At 38.9% G+C, this 21,975-nt stretch overlaps 3 protein-coding genes across 3 annotated transcripts in view; all 3 read left to right on the top strand.

Annotated features, from left to right (window-relative positions):
- The first annotated feature begins 621 nt into the window (after positions 1–621).
- LOC125500673 (putative gustatory receptor 28b) lies at positions 622–5,108 on the top strand. The gene is made up of 8 exons (XM_048654285.1): positions 622–2,645; positions 2,759–3,140; positions 3,234–3,415; positions 3,550–3,900; positions 3,997–4,161; positions 4,235–4,306; positions 4,389–4,478; positions 4,569–5,108. The coding sequence occupies exons 4-8, from the start codon at positions 3,769–3,771 to the stop codon at positions 4,623–4,625; spliced, it is 516 nt and encodes a 171-aa protein (XP_048510242.1). The 5' UTR covers positions 622–2,645; positions 2,759–3,140; positions 3,234–3,415; positions 3,550–3,768; the 3' UTR covers positions 4,626–5,108.
- Positions 5,109–6,758: 1,650 nt separating this feature from the next.
- On the top strand, positions 6,759–10,127 carry LOC105684386 (odorant receptor 13a-like). The gene is made up of 6 exons (XM_048654264.1): positions 6,759–6,908; positions 6,988–7,277; positions 7,357–7,943; positions 8,016–8,120; positions 8,236–8,394; positions 8,910–10,127. Exons 1-6 carry the CDS (start codon positions 6,850–6,852, stop codon positions 8,970–8,972), a joined length of 1,263 nt encoding a protein of 420 aa, XP_048510221.1. The 5' UTR covers positions 6,759–6,849; the 3' UTR covers positions 8,973–10,127.
- Positions 10,128–15,213: 5,086 nt separating this feature from the next.
- Positions 15,214–21,975, top strand: part of LOC105684385 — a 65,207-nt gene continuing 58,445 nt past the window's right edge. The window contains exon 1 of the mRNA XM_012397692.3: positions 15,214–16,344. The gene's annotated coding sequence lies outside the window, so the exon portion shown is untranslated. The remainder of the gene's footprint in view (positions 16,345–21,975) is intronic.

Genomic DNA, 21,975 nt, shown 5'->3' with positions numbered 1-21,975 from the left:
AAGTTTAATTTATCTGTTGCGAAACGCATTTTTCATAGTTCAAAAGAGAAAAACAGATTCGGATACCTTGCTCTCCCGCAGAAAGCTCAGGTTCTATTTTGTTAGAATCGGAATATCATACCCCGCGTTCTTTGTTTTTCGATGAACTCTCTATCGATTGAGTATCCTAGTTTCCAACTTCTCTCTTTACAACCACACAAGCTGCAAGATGGAAAATGTCGTGAAAGTTAAATGGAGTGTAAAGAAATAAAAATAATTGCGACCGATACGCCACGTGGTTATTGACTAACACTTATGAATATTGCTTGCAAATGTAACAAGTAAAACTGATGATTCTAACAAGTGATAAAAAAAATGTATAACGCTTTCAATATTATTACCATTCGGCTAATTATATAGTTTGATGCCTTTTCCGAAAAACCATCGGAAAATTTGTTTTCTGCTGTAAACTGCGCTGCTTTTATTAGTCCCAACTAATAATATTTCATCGAGGGAGGCTAACATTTTCCATTATTTCTCTAAACTATAGGGTTTAGAAATTTGTAAAAACAAGGGAAAGAATTGCGCATTTTTCAATTTAAGAATTAAGCTAGAAACCGGTGATGTGATGTATTTATCAATTCTCTATGTTCAATAAACAGTTGTAACACGTTTAAAATTTTTGTGACGCTTCAATAAGAGTCAGTTTAAATTTTGAAAAATACTGATTCTTACAAAGTTGATACAGTCTTGAAAAAAAAAAAACTGATATCGAAAGAGATGAATCTTAAGAACGACGGATACCAGGTTTCGAAAGTTATAGTTCTTCCATGGTTCCGGATTTTCAGAATCGCACGGAATCGATCACGATGATCCGGATATTGCCGCTTGAATGAAAATTCTGCGATACATCCATCCATATGATATTCACGACGACCGTATCGAGGAACGTTTGCGCGGACCTCCCTTTACGTACGCTCGATGTGGAGTCAACAAAATTGAGTGATGAGATGGTTCACTTTTGAATGTTGAAAGTCCGGAATCTTCGGACAATTATAGGCCTTCCGGCAATCCGAAATTATGTTGGTTTCCGGTAGTATCCGTTGTTTAATGACCTTCAATAACGTACTTGCGTTTTCTGTCCGGAACGGGAACGATGACAATCTTACCAGTTTCTCGTTAATACTCGCCGAAAAGCCATTGCCCGTCGATGATTCGATCGCGATGGTATTGACTTATTGTCAGCTTTATCGATCTCGACAACATGACCTATGCCCCCGACATTTTCGGAATTAAATATCAATTTAATGATAATGAATATAGCCTCACCAATAAAATTTGACCAGTCGACGACGGTATGTCTGATAAAATTCGTTACTCTTTCAAAAAAAATTCGTGTCGTGGTGGTTGTAATGAGATAAAATATCCGATAAACTCGCAGTCTTCTTCCATGGTCAGCGTGGCATTTTTAAAGCACGTGTGTACCCGGATCGATTGTCTGCAGAAACATTGCGTGATTACAACTTTTTTTCTTTTCGACACATGCCTTTTTCTTTGGCACCTCAAAGTTGACCGCGTTATATTCCACTTGGCCAGTTCCCCACAAGTTGGGCGTTGCACAGTACAGATTATAACAACGGTTGTGGTTTTACAGAAATTACAACAATTGCTCCGGATCTTCGCACAAGCGATGAAATTTTCGCAATCCATACGAGCAAGTATAACACAATTCATTTCCAGAATCGAATGTCTTTATTTATATTATTACCTCGGCACTATACTACCTATAAGGAAACGCAAAGCTCACCGATTTTCGGGGATTTTCGATGATCGTATATGCGCAATTTTTACCCTTGTTTTTACGAATTCTAAAACCTCATAATTTAGGGAAACAATGGGAAATATCAGCCTTCCCCCCATTAAATATCATGGAATAAACAACATCATGTCAGAAAATTTTCTCGCAGTTTTTCGGAAAAGGCATCAAACTGCATAATTACTATTGCGCCTATGTTTAAGCTTTCCGACCGAGAGCGGAGTGGTAAAATTTAGAATTTCTTAACTCCTCCAAATATGGTACATCTATATGTTTTTTAGATCGCTGGTTACAAAAAAAAAAAATATCAGTTTTGGCCAAAAGTATCTAATCATGAGTATATTGACCATTTTTAGTCAATTTTGATGTCTTTCTTGCATAACCAGCTTCTGAAAAATAGATATTTACTGTAATTATTACTTTAACTATAACTAACATAAGATATACTGATCTGGAAATATAAAGCCAAGTTTGTATACCTGATAAATATTTTCAACATCGTTTTCAATGAATATATTCTATAGTTTATATTTAGGTCGGATGCGTTTGAGAAGGGAATATCTTAGGCAAAAACTCGTAGCATATCGATTTACGTACAAAACTAAAATTAGTCAAGAGGCAATTACTTCGGAAATCCATCGATACAAACTACAATAGATCATTATCGGAGTTATCGCATATATAAAAAGTTGGCGCGCTTCAGAAACGTCATACACACTGAATTTGCTAGTTGAATAGAAGACATCGGTACCATATTTTTCACTATTAGCGTACACCAGACACACGAAAAAGTATATGTTTTGGAAAAAAGTCATGCAACCTGTCAAAGATGCCTGGGCTTCACCCGGGGGTGAGTGTTTTTTTCTCCACTTTTCTTCAACAAGTGCGGACGTGCCGAAAATTTCGTAAAATCTGCACACGGCGTGCTCTTGTAATCTGTAATATTTTGTTTCCAAATTTTAGAAAAAAAAAATATAACTCGACGAGATTTTTATTCGCAACTAAACATCACTACGTGGTTGAATCGGGTAACGGGAAATTTTCCTCTGAAACTAAAAGGGCATATTGGCAATAGACGGTACAAAATGAGCCCCGGTTTGATGTTGTATGGAGCGATTTTAGTGATTGCGATGGTAGTATTCATGATAAAATGGACGATGGGCTACGCAGATGACGCTGATGTCGAAGGGTAATGATTTTTCAAATTCTTTTTCCTCGTCAATTCATTGAAAATAGTTATTATTTCAGGAACTCTTCGCTTCAAATTTTATTCACGATACTGCAGATGTTACGATTATTAATAATAGTTGGGCTGTTCTTGTCAGGAATATTTGGCGGGAAAAAAGTATGATATCAAGAGCATATTACGAGTAAACTTTCGCGTCATACGCGTCATATGTAAAAGTGAAAAAAAAAAAAAATGAAACTTTCTGTGTAGTTACAGACTTCTTTGTTCAATCTGGAAGTACAAGATGCATCGCTGAAAGAATTTGCAAGTCAACCGGATTACGCGGCAAACATAAAACGACACTATATTCGAACGGGATTACTTTGGCTGTTAACGTTTTTCGTAATCGGCTGTGATTTGATTCGTAGAAATCCATCGCCTGACCATGAGAGGTAGGTAGGTGGGTAGGCAGCTAGGTATATTTGCATGATAATGAAATTTAATGACAAAGACTTATACGCCAAAAAAAATCGAAAGTAAATGATTGAGGCGATTGAAATATTACGCAAATTTTTACATATTTCAGATTCTGGTTACAATGGATAGCACTGATGTACACTATAATTACTCTAAAAATCAATATGTATCTATTCGTCGATATCGTTTTCATCTTGAGGGAAAGATTTGAAATTCTCAATGAAAAATTGACCAGAATGATCGACGATATTAACAATTGCACTGTCGAGGTATGAGTAACGATAATTAAATTACGTATGCGTAATAAATTTGTGCGCGTCAGGTAACGATGATTAAACATGACTTTCAGACAATCTACGAACGGCATAGTTTTCCTCGAAAACTTCGTAAAATTGCTACGATTCATGGAGCTCTATGTGAAGCAGCGTCGAATATTAATCAGGCGTTCAGTTTCAATATAGTGCGTGTATCATATTCATTGTCATTTGTTCGTTCAATTTTTGTCATCTGACTAAGAAACTGACTTCGTTATTCGCGGATTTAATTTTCTCCGCAGGTTTTGGAAGTAATTTATGCTTTTTCAATAATGACGTGCGCCGCGTACTATCTAATTTACGATTTAAAGTCAACCGGATTGTTATGGTACTCATTCAATTGGGGGATTATCGGCAGTATGGATACGCTTTACATGATATGGGCTTGCAGTTTAGCCGAACACGAGGTGATTATTGCGTATATACTCAATTAATTGTACAATCTCGTCTCTATAATTTTGTCAATTTTTACGTTTCCAGGCTTGGCTCACGGGAAAAATTATTCACAAATTGAATGTTTCTGAAACCGATACACCGTTACTTAACAAAGTGGTATGCGACGCAATTATATACATATATATGTTTGAAGAACAAAAAAATTCTATGCGGATGATCGTGACACTTATACTTACAGATTCAAGAATTTTCTCTGCAATTACAATATGAGAAACTTGAGTTCACTGGGGCTGGTTTGTTTCGATTGGATCCTACTCTTATTCGATCGGTGAATAGATTGAATATTTCGGCGCATGATAAGCCAGAAGTCAAATTTTCATTTCCGAAATATACAGCTCTGAGTTCTTTTGTGTTTCAGATCGCTGGAACCGTGACTACTTATTTGATTGTTCTGATACAATTCAACAAGCCATGAGAGTCCGCGTAATTCGCTCACACGTAGAAATGGTTCACTTGTAGTTTGAAAATATGATAATTAATTTTCTTCAATTTTACTAGATTCTTTTTTCGCCGTGAAAAATAGTGCACGTGATTGGTGGTCCGCAGCTATGCAGGATCATCGTTTCGCAAATGAAGGTTGATGTTGAAGCACACTAAATTCCGAAAGACTCACAACACCATATATATCCGTTGGATGTCGCAAAACTTCTTGGGAGATTACGAATGTCAAGTACATTCTTCAATTAGAGCGACGCTGCAATTTGGAGGAAAAAAATTAAAATTAGTCAATACTAATGCGAACAAATGTAATATATGTATGTGTAGCACCGCGAGTGATGAGAAAATATAAAACGATTAAATAATTTCAACGCGTTATAACAGCGTTAAAAATTTTGGCGACGACAATAATATTGTGTGTTTTAATGATGTTTTTTGTTTTCGAGAATGGTAAACAAAAGTTGTTTATCGAAGGTAAATATAAAATGCAAATTTCGGACTTTTAGTGCTGCATTATGACCGCCTGCACGGTATACAGTCGGCACACCGCGGTTTGTTTAAATTCATAAATACGTTATTATACCGCGTCTAATTATTCCTACTGACGGTTTCGGTCGTACTTGTACGCGGTAGGATCGCGCCGAAAACCGCGCCTTTCGATTTTTTCATACCTCTTTTTCACGCACATGTTATTATCTCATTTTATTGGGGGTTTAAAAACCCGAAATAACCCTATCTCATAACCGCAGAAACTTGCCGGAGGTTTTGAAAGGAGCGAAAAATTCACGCGAAGTATGTACAATGTACAGGTATATACATATACATATGTATGCACGTATGTACGTACGTGTCTTATGTAGACGAAATATATCAGCGGCAGGTATGCACGGATGAAGTATCTCGCGTTACATTATTCGTCATTATTCGAAAAATATATTTAAGTTTGACTCGCTGGTGAATTCAACCAGGCGAATAAATATAACGCCGGAGGAAAATCGGGCGTCCGTAGCAGAGTTTACCGTGTACTTTTATATATCTATACAGCTGTGTGTAAACAATATGGATCGGAATACATAAGAGACGAGACGAGGGCGATGGGCGTCGCCTGTTAAATTGCATTATTACCCAGATATCGCGCTGCATATATTGCGGAAGAGAAAGAATCCGAGACGTCGATGCAACAGCGGTGGTACAGATGCGGCAAACGGCATTGTACGATAAAAGGAAAAAAAACAAAAAAAAAATGAAAAAAAGGAAAAGGTTGAAAAAAAAAAATTATTGCGGTACATAGGTATGTATGCAGAGAGCGGTACGTATGTAGTACATATACGTCGAGGGAACGGAGTATTCCACACCTGCCGATAAATCGTGCGTGCGTGTCGTCGCCCTGGAAATTGATATTATGTATATATTTATATTGATTGTGAATGATCGGTGCGGTCACAACACGATTCGCAGCAAGCTAAGACGTTCTATTTAATTTACATAACTGCAGCATCGAATGTCGGAACGGTAAGGGTATGAGGAATCGGCAAAGTTTAATCGGTGAACGATTTAAATTCTTACGCGTTGTCCGGGGCGGTGGAGCCGGAGAAAAGATCTCAATGGTCATTAAATGTTTTTCGTCAAACGTCAAAACGTTCGATTCCCCGGAGGGATGCTGGCCGCATGTGCAGCGCTAAATATTTAAGCCCACCCTACTGGAATATACATATAGGTATATATAGAGCCGCTCTCGATCGATGTTATTCGAGGCATGTGTACCTCGGAATTCCAACAGAATCCAAACGTGGGTCCCACAGGAGGAGCGTATCTGCACCTGGATTCTTTTCTCTTTTTTTTTTTTCCCTCCTTTTCTCCCTGTTATTCCGATATGGGATGATAAAAAGGAGGGGAAATAAACGAGTGTCGTGTCGCCGCGATGAATATAACTCTGCGTAAAATAAACGCGGCTCCGGTATAGGTAACTATAATATCCGTAAATCGAGGCGGCGTAATAATACGAAGGTTATAGAAATTATAGACTACGAATAGCTGGGAAAACGGTCTGGGGAAATACGGCGTAACGTACCGATGCGGTGTCGATTTCGTATTATCAACCGGGGGAGGGGGGGTTTAAATCCATCGCACTTAGCAGATATCGTACGACGTTTTTTTCACTCCGATTTATTCCAGTTTCTGTTCGTCGAAGTGGAAGAACGATGGTGAACACTTTCCAGGATCATCACGGGCTGTTGAGGAGCTGGACGAATGCATTGAAGTAGATATAAATTGCAGTTCGTTGATCGAATGCGATTAAAAAATACGATAACCGTTTTTCTTCTATTTGTGCTCGTCAGGGTCATGGGGATGTGGAGAATCGACCAAAATTCGTCACCGGTCAGGCGATATCTTTACATGTCTTACAAGTGTTTCATTCTGTCGCTGATATTTTTGTTCATCTTAGCTTTGGCGGCTGACATTTTTTACTGTTCCGACAATCTTCTCATAATAACCGACGACGGTTGTATACTGGCCGGATTGTCCGTGATATTCTTTAAAATTATGAATTTTCAACTTTATTTGGATGACCTGGAGAAATTACTGGACACGGTTCATCGGGACACCAAAAAGCTGCACGAAGAAAAAAGTGAGGGTCCTTGTCGGTAGGGAAGTGAAACAAACCGATGCCTTTGAATTATTCAATTCGATTTTACGTTTCATTGAAGATGCGAAACACCTGAAGATTTGGAAACAGTACTTCATGATCGAGAAGTTCTTCGTGTACAGTTTCGGAACTCTCGGCTGTTTCCTGGTTATCACACTGCTCTTTTTCACACCAACGGAAATCGGAGCCCTGCCGATAAGATCGCGATATCCCTTCGAAGTGACGGATCCTCCTGCTCATCAAATAATGTTCATTTATCAGGGAACCGTGATCTCTATATCGATGGCCGCGATCGTGATCATAGACAACACCATGCTCACGTTGTGCAATCACGCATTTTGCCATTTCAGAATATTGAGAGATGAATTTAGAAACTGTCGCAGCAAAAGTGCGGCGGATCGTGAAAAGTCGATCGGTGAGAAGGGGGGAAAAAAATTGTTCAAACGTCGCGAGACGTACGACGAGACGGAGGTGAAGGTTGACGACAACCCGAAACCTTTCCGAACGAATTTTTTCAAATGCATTCGACACCATCAGGAAGTCATAGAGTTCGTCGAGAATATAGACAATTTTTCAAGCCCTCTCATGTTCGTTCAGCTAATGAGCAGCAATGTCATGATCTGCTTGACCGGATTTCAGGCGATTTTGGTGAGTATTTTTTTACTCGCAGATATTGAACAAATTAATCATTCCGCACCCCGTTTGTTGGGTTTCGTATAGGTGGTAGGGCAAAATTCCGGCTTCATGAAGTTCGCCGTCTACCTAAGCGCGGCTTTTTTGCAATTACTCAGCTGGTGTTGGTTCGGAAGCGAGCTTATACATCAGGCAAGCAGAATGAAAGAATTTCTAAATTTATCCTCACCTTCACCGGACCTGAATTAGTCGTATGGACCGATTTTGGATTAAAAAAAAAAAAAAACACACACACAACAATTTACAGAGTACTTCCGTGGCCGATGCGATCTGGTCGACTTCCTGGGAACTTGAAAAAATAACTCCAATGAAGTCACTGATTACAATTCCGCTGCTCCGGGCAAAGAAACCGTTAAAATTGACAGCGGGTAATTTCTACGTGATGTCAATGGAGACTTTCATATCCGTAAGTGCAGCGGAGTTTGAGAATGCCTCGATAAATCGTCGATCGTTATAAATTATCGACCGTCGATTCGAGCGTGTTCGATGTTCGTCTAATTTTTAGTCGGTGCAGTTTTTAATATTATTTTCTTTCTCATTTATTCCCCTCAAAATTTACGACTGCAACGGCGGAGACCGGTCAGCTGCATATACATATATGCGATTCATTTAATTCCGATCACCGCATTTTACGTTTATAATTAATTACGCTCTCTTATGTCGATGCGCTACGCGCAGGTATTTCGAAACGGTCGTCGCGAGGCGCACCGAAACTTGACATCGATTAATTGTTATTAATTTTAATTAAGATTTCATCGAACGCCCAATTAGCGGAGGTCAACGAACCGAACTCCACATTGGTTTCGCATTTGTTAATCGTTATAATTTCAGCGTGACATTTCCGCCACAATAGATTTTTCAACTTTTCTCTTTCATTCAAAGATTTACATGTACTCCAAAAGAGCGTTCAATTGTTTTCAGGTTCTCAGCGGTTCCTACTCCTTTTTCGCATTGCTGAACACGATGAACGAATCCGCTAAATAAATCGGTTTATACGATAAAAAAAAAAGAAGGCAAAAATTGCTCGGACAAAAATTTGAAAAAGATGGCGATACCGATACGGCACGGGCAGCTTTGCATCTTTACGATTATTGCTGTTCAAAAACAGGACTGCTATTTTCGGATCATCAGGATCAACTTCGAAATACACGTACACGAGACCTCGCCATCTCTTACGAGCAATTGAATTTCAGAGCGGTTCACTTTTAATTATTTTCCAACGGCCGGTAAGAGTTTGTAAAAAAAAACGAAAAATTTCCTCCCATATTTGGTAATTTTCGTAATCTCCGATGCGTCCATAGTTGAAATTTCTCGTGTTTACGTCCATTAACGGAAATTATATTATATAATAGACAACTTCTTGCCGTTCGATGTTTAGCAGGTAACGTTTCTCGGACTCGAGTCGTATAATCGTTTTCCGCCGGTCGTTAAAACGCGGAGTATTATAAGCCATTATATTATATCCTTCCCTCATACTTTCTACCGACAACTTTTCTTCTCACGTACGTACATACATACCTCACACAATTCTCTTCTACGTACGTTAATATATCCTCGGCGTCATTTTATCGCTTTCCTTTTATACGCACTATATAAATAAACTCACAGTGCAACCCGTTCCGATATACAGGTGTGAATTTAGCGTCCGCATTGTCATTTCGCCGAAATTTTATACTACACACACACACACACACACCACCTACCAACTGTAAAGTTTAAAATTTATTTCTGTTTGTTCAGCGCTAAGGGATTTTCAAATCTTCGTACGTACCGCCGAAACTACCGGGATATTACATTACATTCGAACCGGTAGATATACATTAGCGGTTATTGATTAGCGAATCAATCAATAACTCAAGTTCGAATGATGATCGACCGCCGCATGATTAATTGTTATACACGCACCCATGTGGACGAACCGTATAATCATTTTGTGTACACAGTACAGGAATAAATATACACAAGTGTATAGTGTAACATATCTACCGAATTGTTAATAAAAAAAAAAAAAAACCAAACAAATAAATAAAATAAATGAAATTAGTGAGAAAAAATTACGTATAGATTGACCTGCGCCTGATCATGAGTGAGAGAAGTATAATGATATTTTATTGGAATAAAAAATATATGAAAAATGAATGATAATGATGATACGAATTAATCAAGATGTTATAAATTTGAGAAAATATTTTTTCAGACGTTGCTATAGAGAGAGAGAGAGAGAGACTCGTTTATATAGGTGTGTACGAGAATCGTGGGTTCCGGCTGCGTGTAGAAAAACGCGCGGCGATCCGTAATGACCGATTCTAAATAACGAGCGACGAGCGGCGATTCCGCAGAGTCTCGTATATATATATATTATACGGTTGTATATCGAGGTAAAAAGGGTCGTCAGAGGACAAATGAAATTAGTACAGGTATCACTTATTCCAATTCCGTTCCCCTAAGGGCCGATAAAAATTTCTTTACTTCATCCCATGGCACATCTTAAAGGATCGAGACGCGATACGCGTCACTTTTCTTGTCCAACTCGACGACTCGCCGAGAAATACCGTTCGATACGATATTCGTATTTTATGCATTAAAAAACCGGAATCCAATATCAGACTCACCAATTCATATTGTTGTTATCATTATTTTATTTCGCATAATAAAACGAACCCGATCAAAATCGCATCTAGGATAAGTTATTTTACATATATATAGGTACGTGTATCCCTGCGTATATGTATAAATATTATGCGTGATATAGCATACATACGTATGTGTGAGAAACGTAAAATCGACTCCAGGATAATAATAATAATGACGATAAAAATTAATTGTAAAAAAATTTTTTATCGGGAATAATACCGCGAACGTAGACTCCCGGAGAGTAATATCCTGTCCAAGAATTATCTACTACCTTATACACTTTGCCTGGGATTTATGCGATGTCCATATTTAGATGGTCCCTTCGCGGTGCTTCGGATTTTACTTGTTTAACCGCGTATTGCGGGATTTGAGTCCGATCCGAAGTGGTATCGTTTGGGCATTACATTATATAGTCATGCGAAAATGACGCAAGGTTTCGATATCCGTTGTATGATAGAAGAAAATATGAGCACGGATATGTTAATGCGTTGATCCCGGGTATACATATATGTACAGTGATCCTTCATGTGCAGCGGCGTCTCCTCCTTTGATCCTGTACGACAATCGCTCGGGATCGAGAAAGGGTCGTTGAAGAATGGTCGCGGTGTTAACGTAAGTAATCGCAGTTTAGATGCCGGATGTAACGCGTCGTCCGATCGGCCGTATTATCTAATCGCGATCTATTATTATTAAACCCGCCGCGTTGCAGGCTATACACATGTTGTAATGAAATATTACACAGCGCAGTTCCTGTGTATGTGAAATTAATTGAATTCAATCGTTTCAATTATGTTCGGAAACCTCACGATTTTCTCTCCCTTGAAAATTGTACGGCAAATTGATTGAAAATAAATTGACTACCGCGGCGTCAACTTAACGCCATCGTCTGTTGAGTTCTTTTTCTATATCTCCAGAGAAAAAAAAAAAAAAAAAGAGAAAAGAAAAAAAGAAAGAAAAGTAATCGACTGCATCGAATAACATTAATTGACCGCTACACCCGAAAAATAAATTTAAGGATGAAACCGCGCACGTGACACCGTATACCCATTAACAATGCATATAAAACGCACCTGTCATCCCGAGTCAGGATTTTTCAACGACTAGCAGCAGTCCCCGCTGGTCTTGCTGCGTTACCTATACGAATACTATACGAGCATCGGCTAATTCCCAACCCGCTGCAAGAGCGAACGTTGACCCACAACGGTGTTTTGTAGTATTATAGCACACCGCGGCAACTATAGTACTCTACGTACATACATACGGGTACATATGAATTCTCACGAACACGCGTTAGGTGCATGCACACGCACGCACACACGCGTATCAGTTTATGTACAAATTTTTCAAATATACATATATATCTGTATAAAGAGCTGAGAAAAATGTCCGAAATCGCAGGAATGTAACGAATTATGTGCGACGTGTCCAAACTGTTAGCGTTGAAATAGTAGTACTTAAAAAGTACTAATGAATCTCGTGCGACGTGATGACTTTCGAATGGTCGAATCGCGACATCTAGCTCCGAAATATCCTTCGTACGTTTCAGGCACGACGAAATTATATTCCCCTTATATAGCTAAACACTTCGTCGGTAATTCTTTAGCAACCCCCCCCCCCCCCCCCCCCCCATCGGAAACACGAAGAGATTTTTCCTGAACCTTTCGACGCGTAACCGCGTTTAAAACTTTTCTTTCGAATGAATAAGATTCTCCTGCGTTGGGTAGACATTGGAATTACGTACGAAATATGCTTGGACAGGTCTTTGCTTCGTCGCTTCTATGTACTTCCTCGTATAAATACACGTACAGTCACTTCCTAGACAGATGGTCGCCCCGCTGTAAATGCTGGCTGTATACGCAGGGATGACCGTAGGTATATACCTACTTATATATATATATATATGTATATGATCGTTGACTGTTCTCAAGTGTGCAAACCGATGAGGACTTAAAAATCCGTCGCAGATTTTCATCCGAGGGAGGCATCGCCTCCGAGTTGCGTCTAATCAAAGAGGACGCCTGTTATACATATCTTGCGCATACTTAGGTTAGGTGTTTGATTTGTTGACTGGTGAGTCGTGTGGAATATAGATTCTCAATTTCAGTTTGATACACAGGTCTGATACACCCACAATTTTTATATAGAGAAGAAATTTTTCTTTTTTTTTTTTTTGTAAAGATCGCGCCTTGGTTCGTATCGCTGTACCTACCGACGGTACATACGAAACGCGGCATTTTACTGCAGCCGGAGAGTTCAACGCTTTTTATTGAGTATAGGCGAGTACGTTCATAAAAGTGTGTTACTCGACTCGAAGAAAGTGCAAAATTGATCGTCTCTCACGTTTTTGCTTTCTTATTTCCATTTTTCACACGCTAGCTAGTTTCTTAAGTTTTTCGAGAGGTCTTAATATACCTGTTCGATCAATTAGTCGTACGCAGCTCTGAGAATATTGGATTCTGACCCATCGCGCGCTTGAATACATAATGATCGATTTCGTGAAGAATTATATATTTTACTGTTAATATGCTTCGTTAATAGATGGATTCAATTTTTATGAATATTTATTCATTTGCTCCACGAGCTGTTTGTTTCATACCCGAAACGGGCGATGAAAAAAATTCTCCATATCATCGCAAATGAAGGATAAAATGTTGATTTTCCCCGTAAAATTTGATGTTTTCAACCGGTCGTAATCATAACGCCGAATCGACCACACATCGGAATCTGGATGGATGTTATAAATTCATCTCGTATACGTTTCTTAATTCATCCGAGTTTTGGTGAAGTTAGGAGGAAAAAAAGAGAGAAAGGAAGAAAAAAATAAAACTTAGAATTTTGTTGGAATTCCAAATTGGCTCCTATATATTTCGTTTCTACATTCGTAGACCTGTACGTCGCTGTATACGGTCGTGTCATCGCCATCAGGAATCGGAATCAGAATGAGAATCAGAATCAGAATCAGCGTCCGCTCGCGCGTATATTACAGTTATAGTCTGGGTTCGGGTTGACAAATTTTTGAACCGACCGAACGTCAAATTTTTCAACCGACGCGACGCGTTTCACCATTTTTAACGGCTTATCACGCGTATACGTTGAACGAATGTGACGCGATTTTCACTCCACGCGTCATCGGCTTACGCGAACCGAAATCTTTGAACATCTGCAAGACACTTTACTCGACAGGAAGAAAAAAAGGTCGAGTTCTACACCGCGTGAAACCGGGAATAAAACAATGAAATAAAAATTTTTTGCTGAATAAAGTCTCACTATTTATACTCGACCGTTTTCGAGAATGATATGTGGGATGTTAGGGAAATTTACTGTACGTACGCGATGCGAAGTCTCTGCAGAGTTAACGCGCGAACTGTAATTAAAAGCGTGCTCAGGTTATACTATCTCATACGACGATAGTTACTGCAGTTATCATTCACTTATACGACGCTGAGATGCCGTTCGTAGTTTAGATTTATATGTATATATGATTAATCTGCGTATAAATGAATAATATTTTTTTTCTATATAATTATATGTGATATATACCTGCGCGTATAGTAATGTATTTCAGAGTCCCGATTCGACAGGTTTCATTTCCAAACGTGTAATCAAATATTCCATATCAATTCAAAACGACAGATGACCTTATTCTTCTCCAATTTTTTTACAATTTATAGACCTCCTTCGACATTCTATGGAAACTATTTGTGCAAAAAGAATATGAAGAGAAATGAGAAGAGAGAGAGAAAATTTCCGCCGGCTGTCAGGCATTGCCGAATAAACGTTGATTATCGCAGGGTAGTGGTTATACCTGAACGCGCGTGTATTCGGCGTCGCGACGCTACGGGACGCATCGCGGTTGATTCCTCCGGCGTCTTTTGGAACTGCACACGTAGAATCTCGGTGAAGAAGAGTTATACCCGGCGTATAGTCTCGCGGCTCTCGGACCTCGGACTTTCGTATCAAAAGAAAGAGACGGAGGTAAAAGAGAACTTGATAGTAAATAGAGCGAGAGAGCGAGAGGAATGGCGCGCGAGCGAGAGCCGGCCGTGTTGTGCAGAGCCTTTGGATTCCAGCCACAAACTACCCGACCACCGCACTGTGCGGACCAACAACAAATCTCCAACTTGTACACGTTGTATACCGAGAGAAATATCTCTCAATCGATCGCGGTTGAAAATCATACGAGTGATCCGACGACACGCGCCCCGACATCGATTCGATTACGAGACGCTCCGATTAAATTTCCGAATCCGCGGTACTCGTCGATTTCTTCGTCTTCTCCGATCTCGAGGGTCTCAAAACCTCGAAGCTTCCGGGACGCTCGACCTTGCCGCATATAACCGAACACGTTGAAAAGTTAGAGGGGGCAAAATTGGGGGAAGATTTCTACTTTTTTTTATTCTCTTTTTTGGAACAATAAGTCGAGCTTTCGTTCGTCGATTTATTTGGATCACGTACGTTTTGATTTTTCGTTTTTTGATCTGGATTAAAATCTCACTTCCTGCCGGTTTTACTCGTTCGAACTATACGGTTGTAATTTTTCAATTTGATTTTTTGGTTTTTTCTTCGAAATCTTGACCGGACTTTCTTGGGATAAGATTACCGGTGTACGACCACTATGAAATTGTGAAGACGGTAGTACATGTGGCACGGTTCGGTTTATAACTCGTATACGTGCGATTCGCACGGAGTTTATTGCCCCAATATCTTCGTTAATAAAGTTGAGTATCGTTGCACATGAACGTTAATAAATCGGGATCGTCGCCATGACAAGAAAAAGGTGGAGATAACAAAAGGACATACTTTTAATTCGTTAATTACTTACTCGATTCTTCGATTGGTTATTTCAAATAATTAAAACTAAATTTTAAACATTTTTTCTCTAATTCGAACAAAAATTTTCGTTCACTTCCAAATTATTCTCACTTAAAATTGAAAAAAAAAAAAAAAAAGATTCCGGAAAACTTTGTCAGACGAAACTAATTCTCGCACCGACATCGCTATGATATTATTTCACACCTTCGATTTAACAAATTTATACACATAAAATACGAAAATTTCTACTCAATTAAAATTTTCTAAAATATAAACGAAATACATAGCAATAAAAACCTACTAAAAATAAATTGTCATGTTCGCTCGATGTAATTTTTGATCAACGTTTAGAATTTTAATCACAGCAGTGTGTAGAAAAATCGCGACCAGGCGAAGATCGTCCGTTAAAGATTGGCGAAAATTCTTCAGAAGCAATAAAAATACGATTGCCCTCATTGAATTTGATTTCGGTTCGGTATAAAGAAAAAAATCTCCTATATTAATTTATTGCAAAAAAATAAAAAGAAAGGAAAAAAAAACATCGTCCGCTTCGTGAGAATATTTATTCGTCGATTTCATGCTAAGATAATTAGTGCCAGTGATATTTAATAAATAATGAGAGATATGAAATTTACGACGTTGCCATAAAAAAGAAAAAAAAAAAACAAAAAAATTTAAACGGCGAAGAAACAACAATTCACAACACGTATCAGCGGATGATCAACGCGCCTTCCCATACAAACGATTCTCGTACGCACCCCGTGCGCCAGACTTACGTACATCATAATCGTTGAGAAGACAGAGAAAAGTTCGAGATTATCTCTCGCGCGCTCCCCGTAGGATAAAGAATACGGAGGAGAACCGATCCGTACACCGGGAGCTGCAGATTTAACCAGCTGCAAATTAAAGGGTAAGAATAAACACTGTAATTAAATAATTACTCGTGCAATTAAATACCACCTGCGATACAGTGTACGCGGTGCACTCGGTGCGGATCATTCCCTCTATACCTTACTCGGGTTACTACCTACTATGCTGTCCATATTTACACGCCATAATTCTACAACAGCTCGACGTTTAATTACCCTCCCGTATATACGCACGGCTACCTGTATCCTCGCGTCAAATTCATCACGATTTCATTACGAGATTGTAAAAAAAATTTAGTAGAAAAAAAAATGCAGGAAATAGGAAAGAAACTGTTTGATTTTTTTTTTTTTTTTTTTACTCTCCAAGTCTCGTCTCTTCTCTTTTGTTTTATGGAGAGACGATTCCGATTACACAGATGATGAATTCACAAGACAATGTAACGCACGCGGTGGTACGTATTAATGTATCTAATGCGCGTGTTAGATATGTACTTTGAATTTATCCGTACCATAACAGAGTATATACCGTAGCGGGCAATTAGCGTAATCAAGATTTAATATAATGTAGTCAGGCTTGACGGCGGTGGCTATTTTCCAACGGACAGCTATCACCATCCTTCGCGATCCTTATGTAAATTTTGTACATTATCGCGTCTACTTTCGAGCAATGTACGCGGTACGACCGCACACATGTATATGTACATACACCTTGCTTCGACTCATGACCCCTGCGCGCGGTGAAACTTATCCCACGGGATTCGAGGACGCCGCCATGCGTCGAAAAGTACCGACGCGTTTGTCGCGTAGATGTAAAAAAAAGGAAAAAAATAAAAAATCGACCAGCGAGCGATCGGACGAGGTGTTGCGAAATCGCCGAGGTTAGATACGCCGTAATAGACGGAGGCTATTAAAGCCGAGCTTGTGCGTGACCTTGGAAGGCCGTCTCGCAACCATGAGAGGAAGAAAAGAAGCTGGAGCAGTAGAGTCGCCGAGAGTAGTATAGTCGGATAAAGAGGTGGTTCTCCTGGACGTAGTTGAGTCGGCGCCACGCCTCGTTGCTCCAGTTTTACTTCTTCCTCTTCTTCTTCTTCTTCTTCCTTCTCTTCTTATTTTCAACCTAATCATTATTCAGCTAGTTTCCTACCTCCCGATCATCTCCGCGTCTACATACCCTGAAAATTCCGCGTTTCGTTGCCCGAGTATTTCGGGTAAATCGCACGAGCCGATATTCCCCTACTTTTTGAGGAGGGAAAAATCCCAGGTGATTTTAATTTGCGAATGATTTTCCGCAGACTACATCGAAGATCCCTCGTCTGGTACGGCCTTAAGCTTATAGCTGAGTATAAAATTTCTTCTCTCGCATTCTCCGGTTAGTTTCGATTTGCTCGATTTATACATCGATCCTATGTACGCCGCATGGTACAGTCGGTCGTCGGCGGAGTTTACTTTATTTTATCCTTTTGCGATGGGCGTCGTCTCGACGACTGGCCTTCTGCTCCTGGTAGAGCGGAATACCTTCACGTTTTCATTGATGACTAGATCTGGATCGCGGAGATAAGCGAAACTCGACTAGACTTCTCGGCTGCAGCTGTTGTGTACATGTATGTATATGGTGCAGGAAAATCACGATCTCCCATACCCGTTAATATACATGTATATATACATATATATACATATATATTTATGTAGGTGTGATAGAGGCGCCAGTAGCATTTCGCACTACTTCCTATTTTTTATAACTTCATTTTCATTCATTTTTTTCCTTCTTCATTCTAAGTCAAATATCTAATACCGTAACGACTTCACGCGTTACACTTCACGTGATATAAGGTCCCCGCGGGCGACGCTTTTTATATCTCACTCCCTCGGGCTTCGACGAATTTTTCATTCCAATAATATTTTTCAACTTCGAATCAAACTGCAGTATATATACACATGTACCGGGCACGTTATAAACATCATAATTATCACTAAAATTAATAAAATATGAAACTAAAATCAAAATAAATTTGTAATTAGCCGTGCGTTTATTGAATAAACTTTAATTATAACATCCGAAGATTCGACTGGTTGTTCGTAATTACATAGGTGTTCGTTTCACGGGTATGAAAACCAAAAAAAAAAAACGAAGAAAAAATCCAGCAGTTTTATCTCAGACGGAATTATTGATTGACCTTAAATAATTCTTTATAGGGAATCCCCTGAAGCGATAAAAAAATCTTTCACGATATATTTTTTCAACCGTCGAAACGGTAGCAGTATAAGAACTTAATAGGCGGGCGTTGTTATATATTTTTCATTTCCTATTTTTATTTATTTCATTGAATTTGTTTTTTTTTCTTTTCCTTCTCTTCCATTTCTAAGTTTTATCCGGTTGTGGTGACTCAGGTGCGCCGTCGAAGCCGTGCGGTGGTTCGAATCACGAGCAGGCATGAAGCCAAGAGCAGGAGCCTCGAAAAAGTAAAATAAAAAACTTAAAGAAAAAGAAAAAACTTAATGACTGGCAGCGGGGCTCTTAGATCACCATAATTCATTTTCCTCGGTCCACACCGGAGGCAAACGAGGGCCTCCCCCTATATTTTTGTGCGATGTTTTGTTACGTTTTTTTTACCAATTTCTTTTCTTTTCTCTTTTCTTTTTATTTTCTTTTTCATATACACTGATTAATCGGCGGCTCCGTTTCTCGCATGCGTGATATGTACACTTTCATCGGCAAACTGTACGGATATAATATAATTCAAAGCAATTTTAATATAATGATACGTGACCACGACAAACGAGTGTCATCGACATCTCTCCGTGGCCCCTCCGGGGTCGCGCGCTCCTCTGTTACAATCTTATTCATGAGGGCGACTAAGTAAAAGAAAAAAAGGGTATACAAGAGATGCGGGGTATGGGGTGAACAGTATCGTCGTCGTCATCATCATCATCATCATTATCCGCGTACACCCGAAGACATGCTACACGATCAGAATTTGCGGCTGACTTATCGCGCGCGAAGGAAATATCTCCCTCTTATACATAGGTATACATACAAGTATATAAGTTTCTGCTGCACACTTTACCGTAACGGTTAATCGCGTGTATGTGGAGATATATGTACGTATGTAGACACATTGTACATAATTCTATGTGATATTTGTACATATCTGCGAGCTATAAATGCGAGGTAACTATAGCCGCATCATTCTATCGATTAATATTTTATTTATTTATCTTATTTTGTTTAACTTTTTCTACTTTTTTTTGTTTTTTGTTTCAACTTTTGATTCTTGTTTTCGAAGTTAGTATAATTGGAAAATAAATTAATAGTCAGGACGGTACAGTGCGTCGTAGAAGATGTTAATTACAGAGAAGAATTTAATTCATGCGTACGTACAGGTGTATGTAGAGGTGCATACGTACATGTGCGTGCGTGCGTACATACGTGATGTAACCGTGTGTGTGTATGTGTAGTTACCTTGTAACCTTATGCGCGATTTATTTTACTTCCTTCTATCGCGTGCTATTCATTTCTCTAGAAGCGCGAAGGAAATTGCATAGTAAAAAACGTGACATCATTATCGCATACGATTTATTCGATAAAACGTAATAAATTTGATTCGAAAAATTTTATCTCGATAAAATATAGCCGTACGTATAGAAGATTTCGATACCTTCGGATCAACGGTCTCCAAAAACTTATTGAAAAAGAAAGAAGTGGAAACACCATGGGTTACACGACTGTTGAATTTATCGCGTAAGTGACTCCGGTAAGATGAATTCGTAGGTGCAGTAAACGTGGAATTGGAATGTTTGTCATTCTTCTTTTAATCGTGTCTTTTATAAGCATGCGACATATTCGGGTAAAACTATCATGAGAGTTTTTATTCCGCGGAAGATTGTAGGTCGAGGTTGATATAATTATTCACTTGATACGAAATGAAATTCGATGAAACGGGGGCAGGACGTCGCGGGCAGATTCATAGTGCCCCACATAGAGTAAATATATGTGGTACTAATGGGGTATGTACACGTACGTGTAACCATCTATATACAATAATCGTATACATAATTTCGCGTGTCGCGAGTTGCTCGTGACCGGTTCTTCGCAAGATATATAAGGTCTTCTATATACACGTATATGTTTTATTTAAATCTTCCTTCGTATATAATTTTTAAAGTTACACACCGTGCACGTTATACGCCAAAGGTTGAATTTCCATTTTACCATATAGATATTGCTTGATTTTCTTCGTATCTATATATGTATACGTATGGGATTTTATTCGTGTCAGATATTGGAGAAATTTTCACGTTCCCTTTGAAAGTTTCTGTAAACCGTCGGGCTCTTCCCACGAATTTGGGCGATTCAGAATTTGTTATACACCTTATCTATGCGCGAACTGCTTTCCAAAACGATCTACGAAGAAAGTATGTGACAATTAAAAAAAAAAAAATGAGACACACTCAATAAATATCAATCGTGGTCATCGATAATTAACTCCACTGCTCGCGTGTGGATCGATTAGGTACCATATAAATTTATAGGTGTATCGACTTCTGACGACGAATTTGGAACTCGAGAAATTATGCATTTCCTGTAAAATAATGAAGAAAAAAAAAGTCGAACGGAACGAAAGTGACTTTGGTGTGCATGCGGGCGTCGGAATCTCCGCACTCGCGGGCATACATTATTACAATATTAATAAGCGAACGTAATTCGTTCGCTTCTAATCAAGGATATGACTAATAGCTGTGGGGCGTTGATTAATTAGTTTAGGTTAGAAAGTGAAGCACGATACTTATCCCGTGATACAATATAATCAATTTCAAGATTATCCACGAACCTGTGCGTAACACATGTACGAATATATATCGTATGTATAACTATACGGGGCGTGACGTGAATTTTAAAAAAATTTTTTCTACTGATCAATTATAATTTGTCTCCTGCGGAGTGATTAATCCCCCGAGTCACCTTCGTATCGAATTACACGTCTTTAATACGCTTGCAACTGCTGGTATTTTAATACACGTAATAAGATTTGGAAAAAAAATTCGACGCTCGATTTTCGAGAAAAGAAAAAAGAATTTTACAATTTTTAAACGCCCGCTGTCCAGACACAAGATGACGTATAAGAAAGGAATTTGCGCTTGCATTACGGGAACGTAGATTCAATCGGTTATGTAAGTTCAATTTTTTCGTTTCCGCACATGACAACGCTAACGATAAGAATATACGAGATTTTTATTCGTCGTCAGAACTGTGGAATCTAAAAGCACGTTCTGTTGTTCGAGTCTCGCGATTCAATTAACTGACAAATTGGAAGTCCCGTATCTAAGACTGCGTACGTACGTACCGTATGGAGAGATTCGTATATTTTTTCAAGGTAAGTGTGGGGGAACGTCACGTCGTTACGACACCCTGTGTATAATATACATTATACCATAGCCAAGTTCGATGTTCACTTAACTTTACATGGTATATAGCTGAGGAATAAAACTAATTTCTTTGATTAATGGACGGGAATGATAAGCGGATTTCCATTAGAGACGTAGGAAATAAATCAAGTTCGCTATGCGCGGGGGTATAACCCGCGAAAAATGCGACCAAGACGTCGAGCTAATGTACATTTTTATCTTTTCGGATTTTCGGCATTTTGAGAAAAAAAATACTTTTTCATCGAATC

The sequence above is a fragment of the Athalia rosae genome, chromosome 4 (assembly GCF_917208135.1).
Source record: "Athalia rosae chromosome 4, iyAthRosa1.1, whole genome shotgun sequence".
NCBI classification, from domain to species: domain Eukaryota; kingdom Metazoa; phylum Arthropoda; class Insecta; order Hymenoptera; family Athaliidae; genus Athalia; species Athalia rosae.
The sequence above is the reverse complement of the archived record's forward strand: the minus strand, read 5'-3'. Positions and strand labels throughout refer to the sequence as shown.

Coding starts and splice junctions, on each gene's coding strand:
- LOC125500673 (XM_048654285.1), top strand. CDS start 3,769: ATGATTAAACATGACTTTCAGACAATCTACGAACGGCATAGTTTTCCT. Junction 3,901..3,996: donor AGGCGTTCAGTTTCAATATA/GTGCGTGTATCA, acceptor TTTTCTCCGCAG/GTTTTGGAAGTAATTTATGC. Junction 4,162..4,234: donor GCAGTTTAGCCGAACACGAG/GTGATTATTGCG, acceptor TTACGTTTCCAG/GCTTGGCTCACGGGAAAAAT.
- LOC105684386 (XM_048654264.1), top strand. CDS start 6,850: ATGGTGAACACTTTCCAGGATCATCACGGGCTGTTGAGGAGCTGGACG. Junction 7,278..7,356: donor AAAGCTGCACGAAGAAAAAA/GTGAGGGTCCTT, acceptor GTTTCATTGAAG/ATGCGAAACACCTGAAGATT. Junction 7,944..8,015: donor CCGGATTTCAGGCGATTTTG/GTGAGTATTTTT, acceptor GGTTTCGTATAG/GTGGTAGGGCAAAATTCCGG.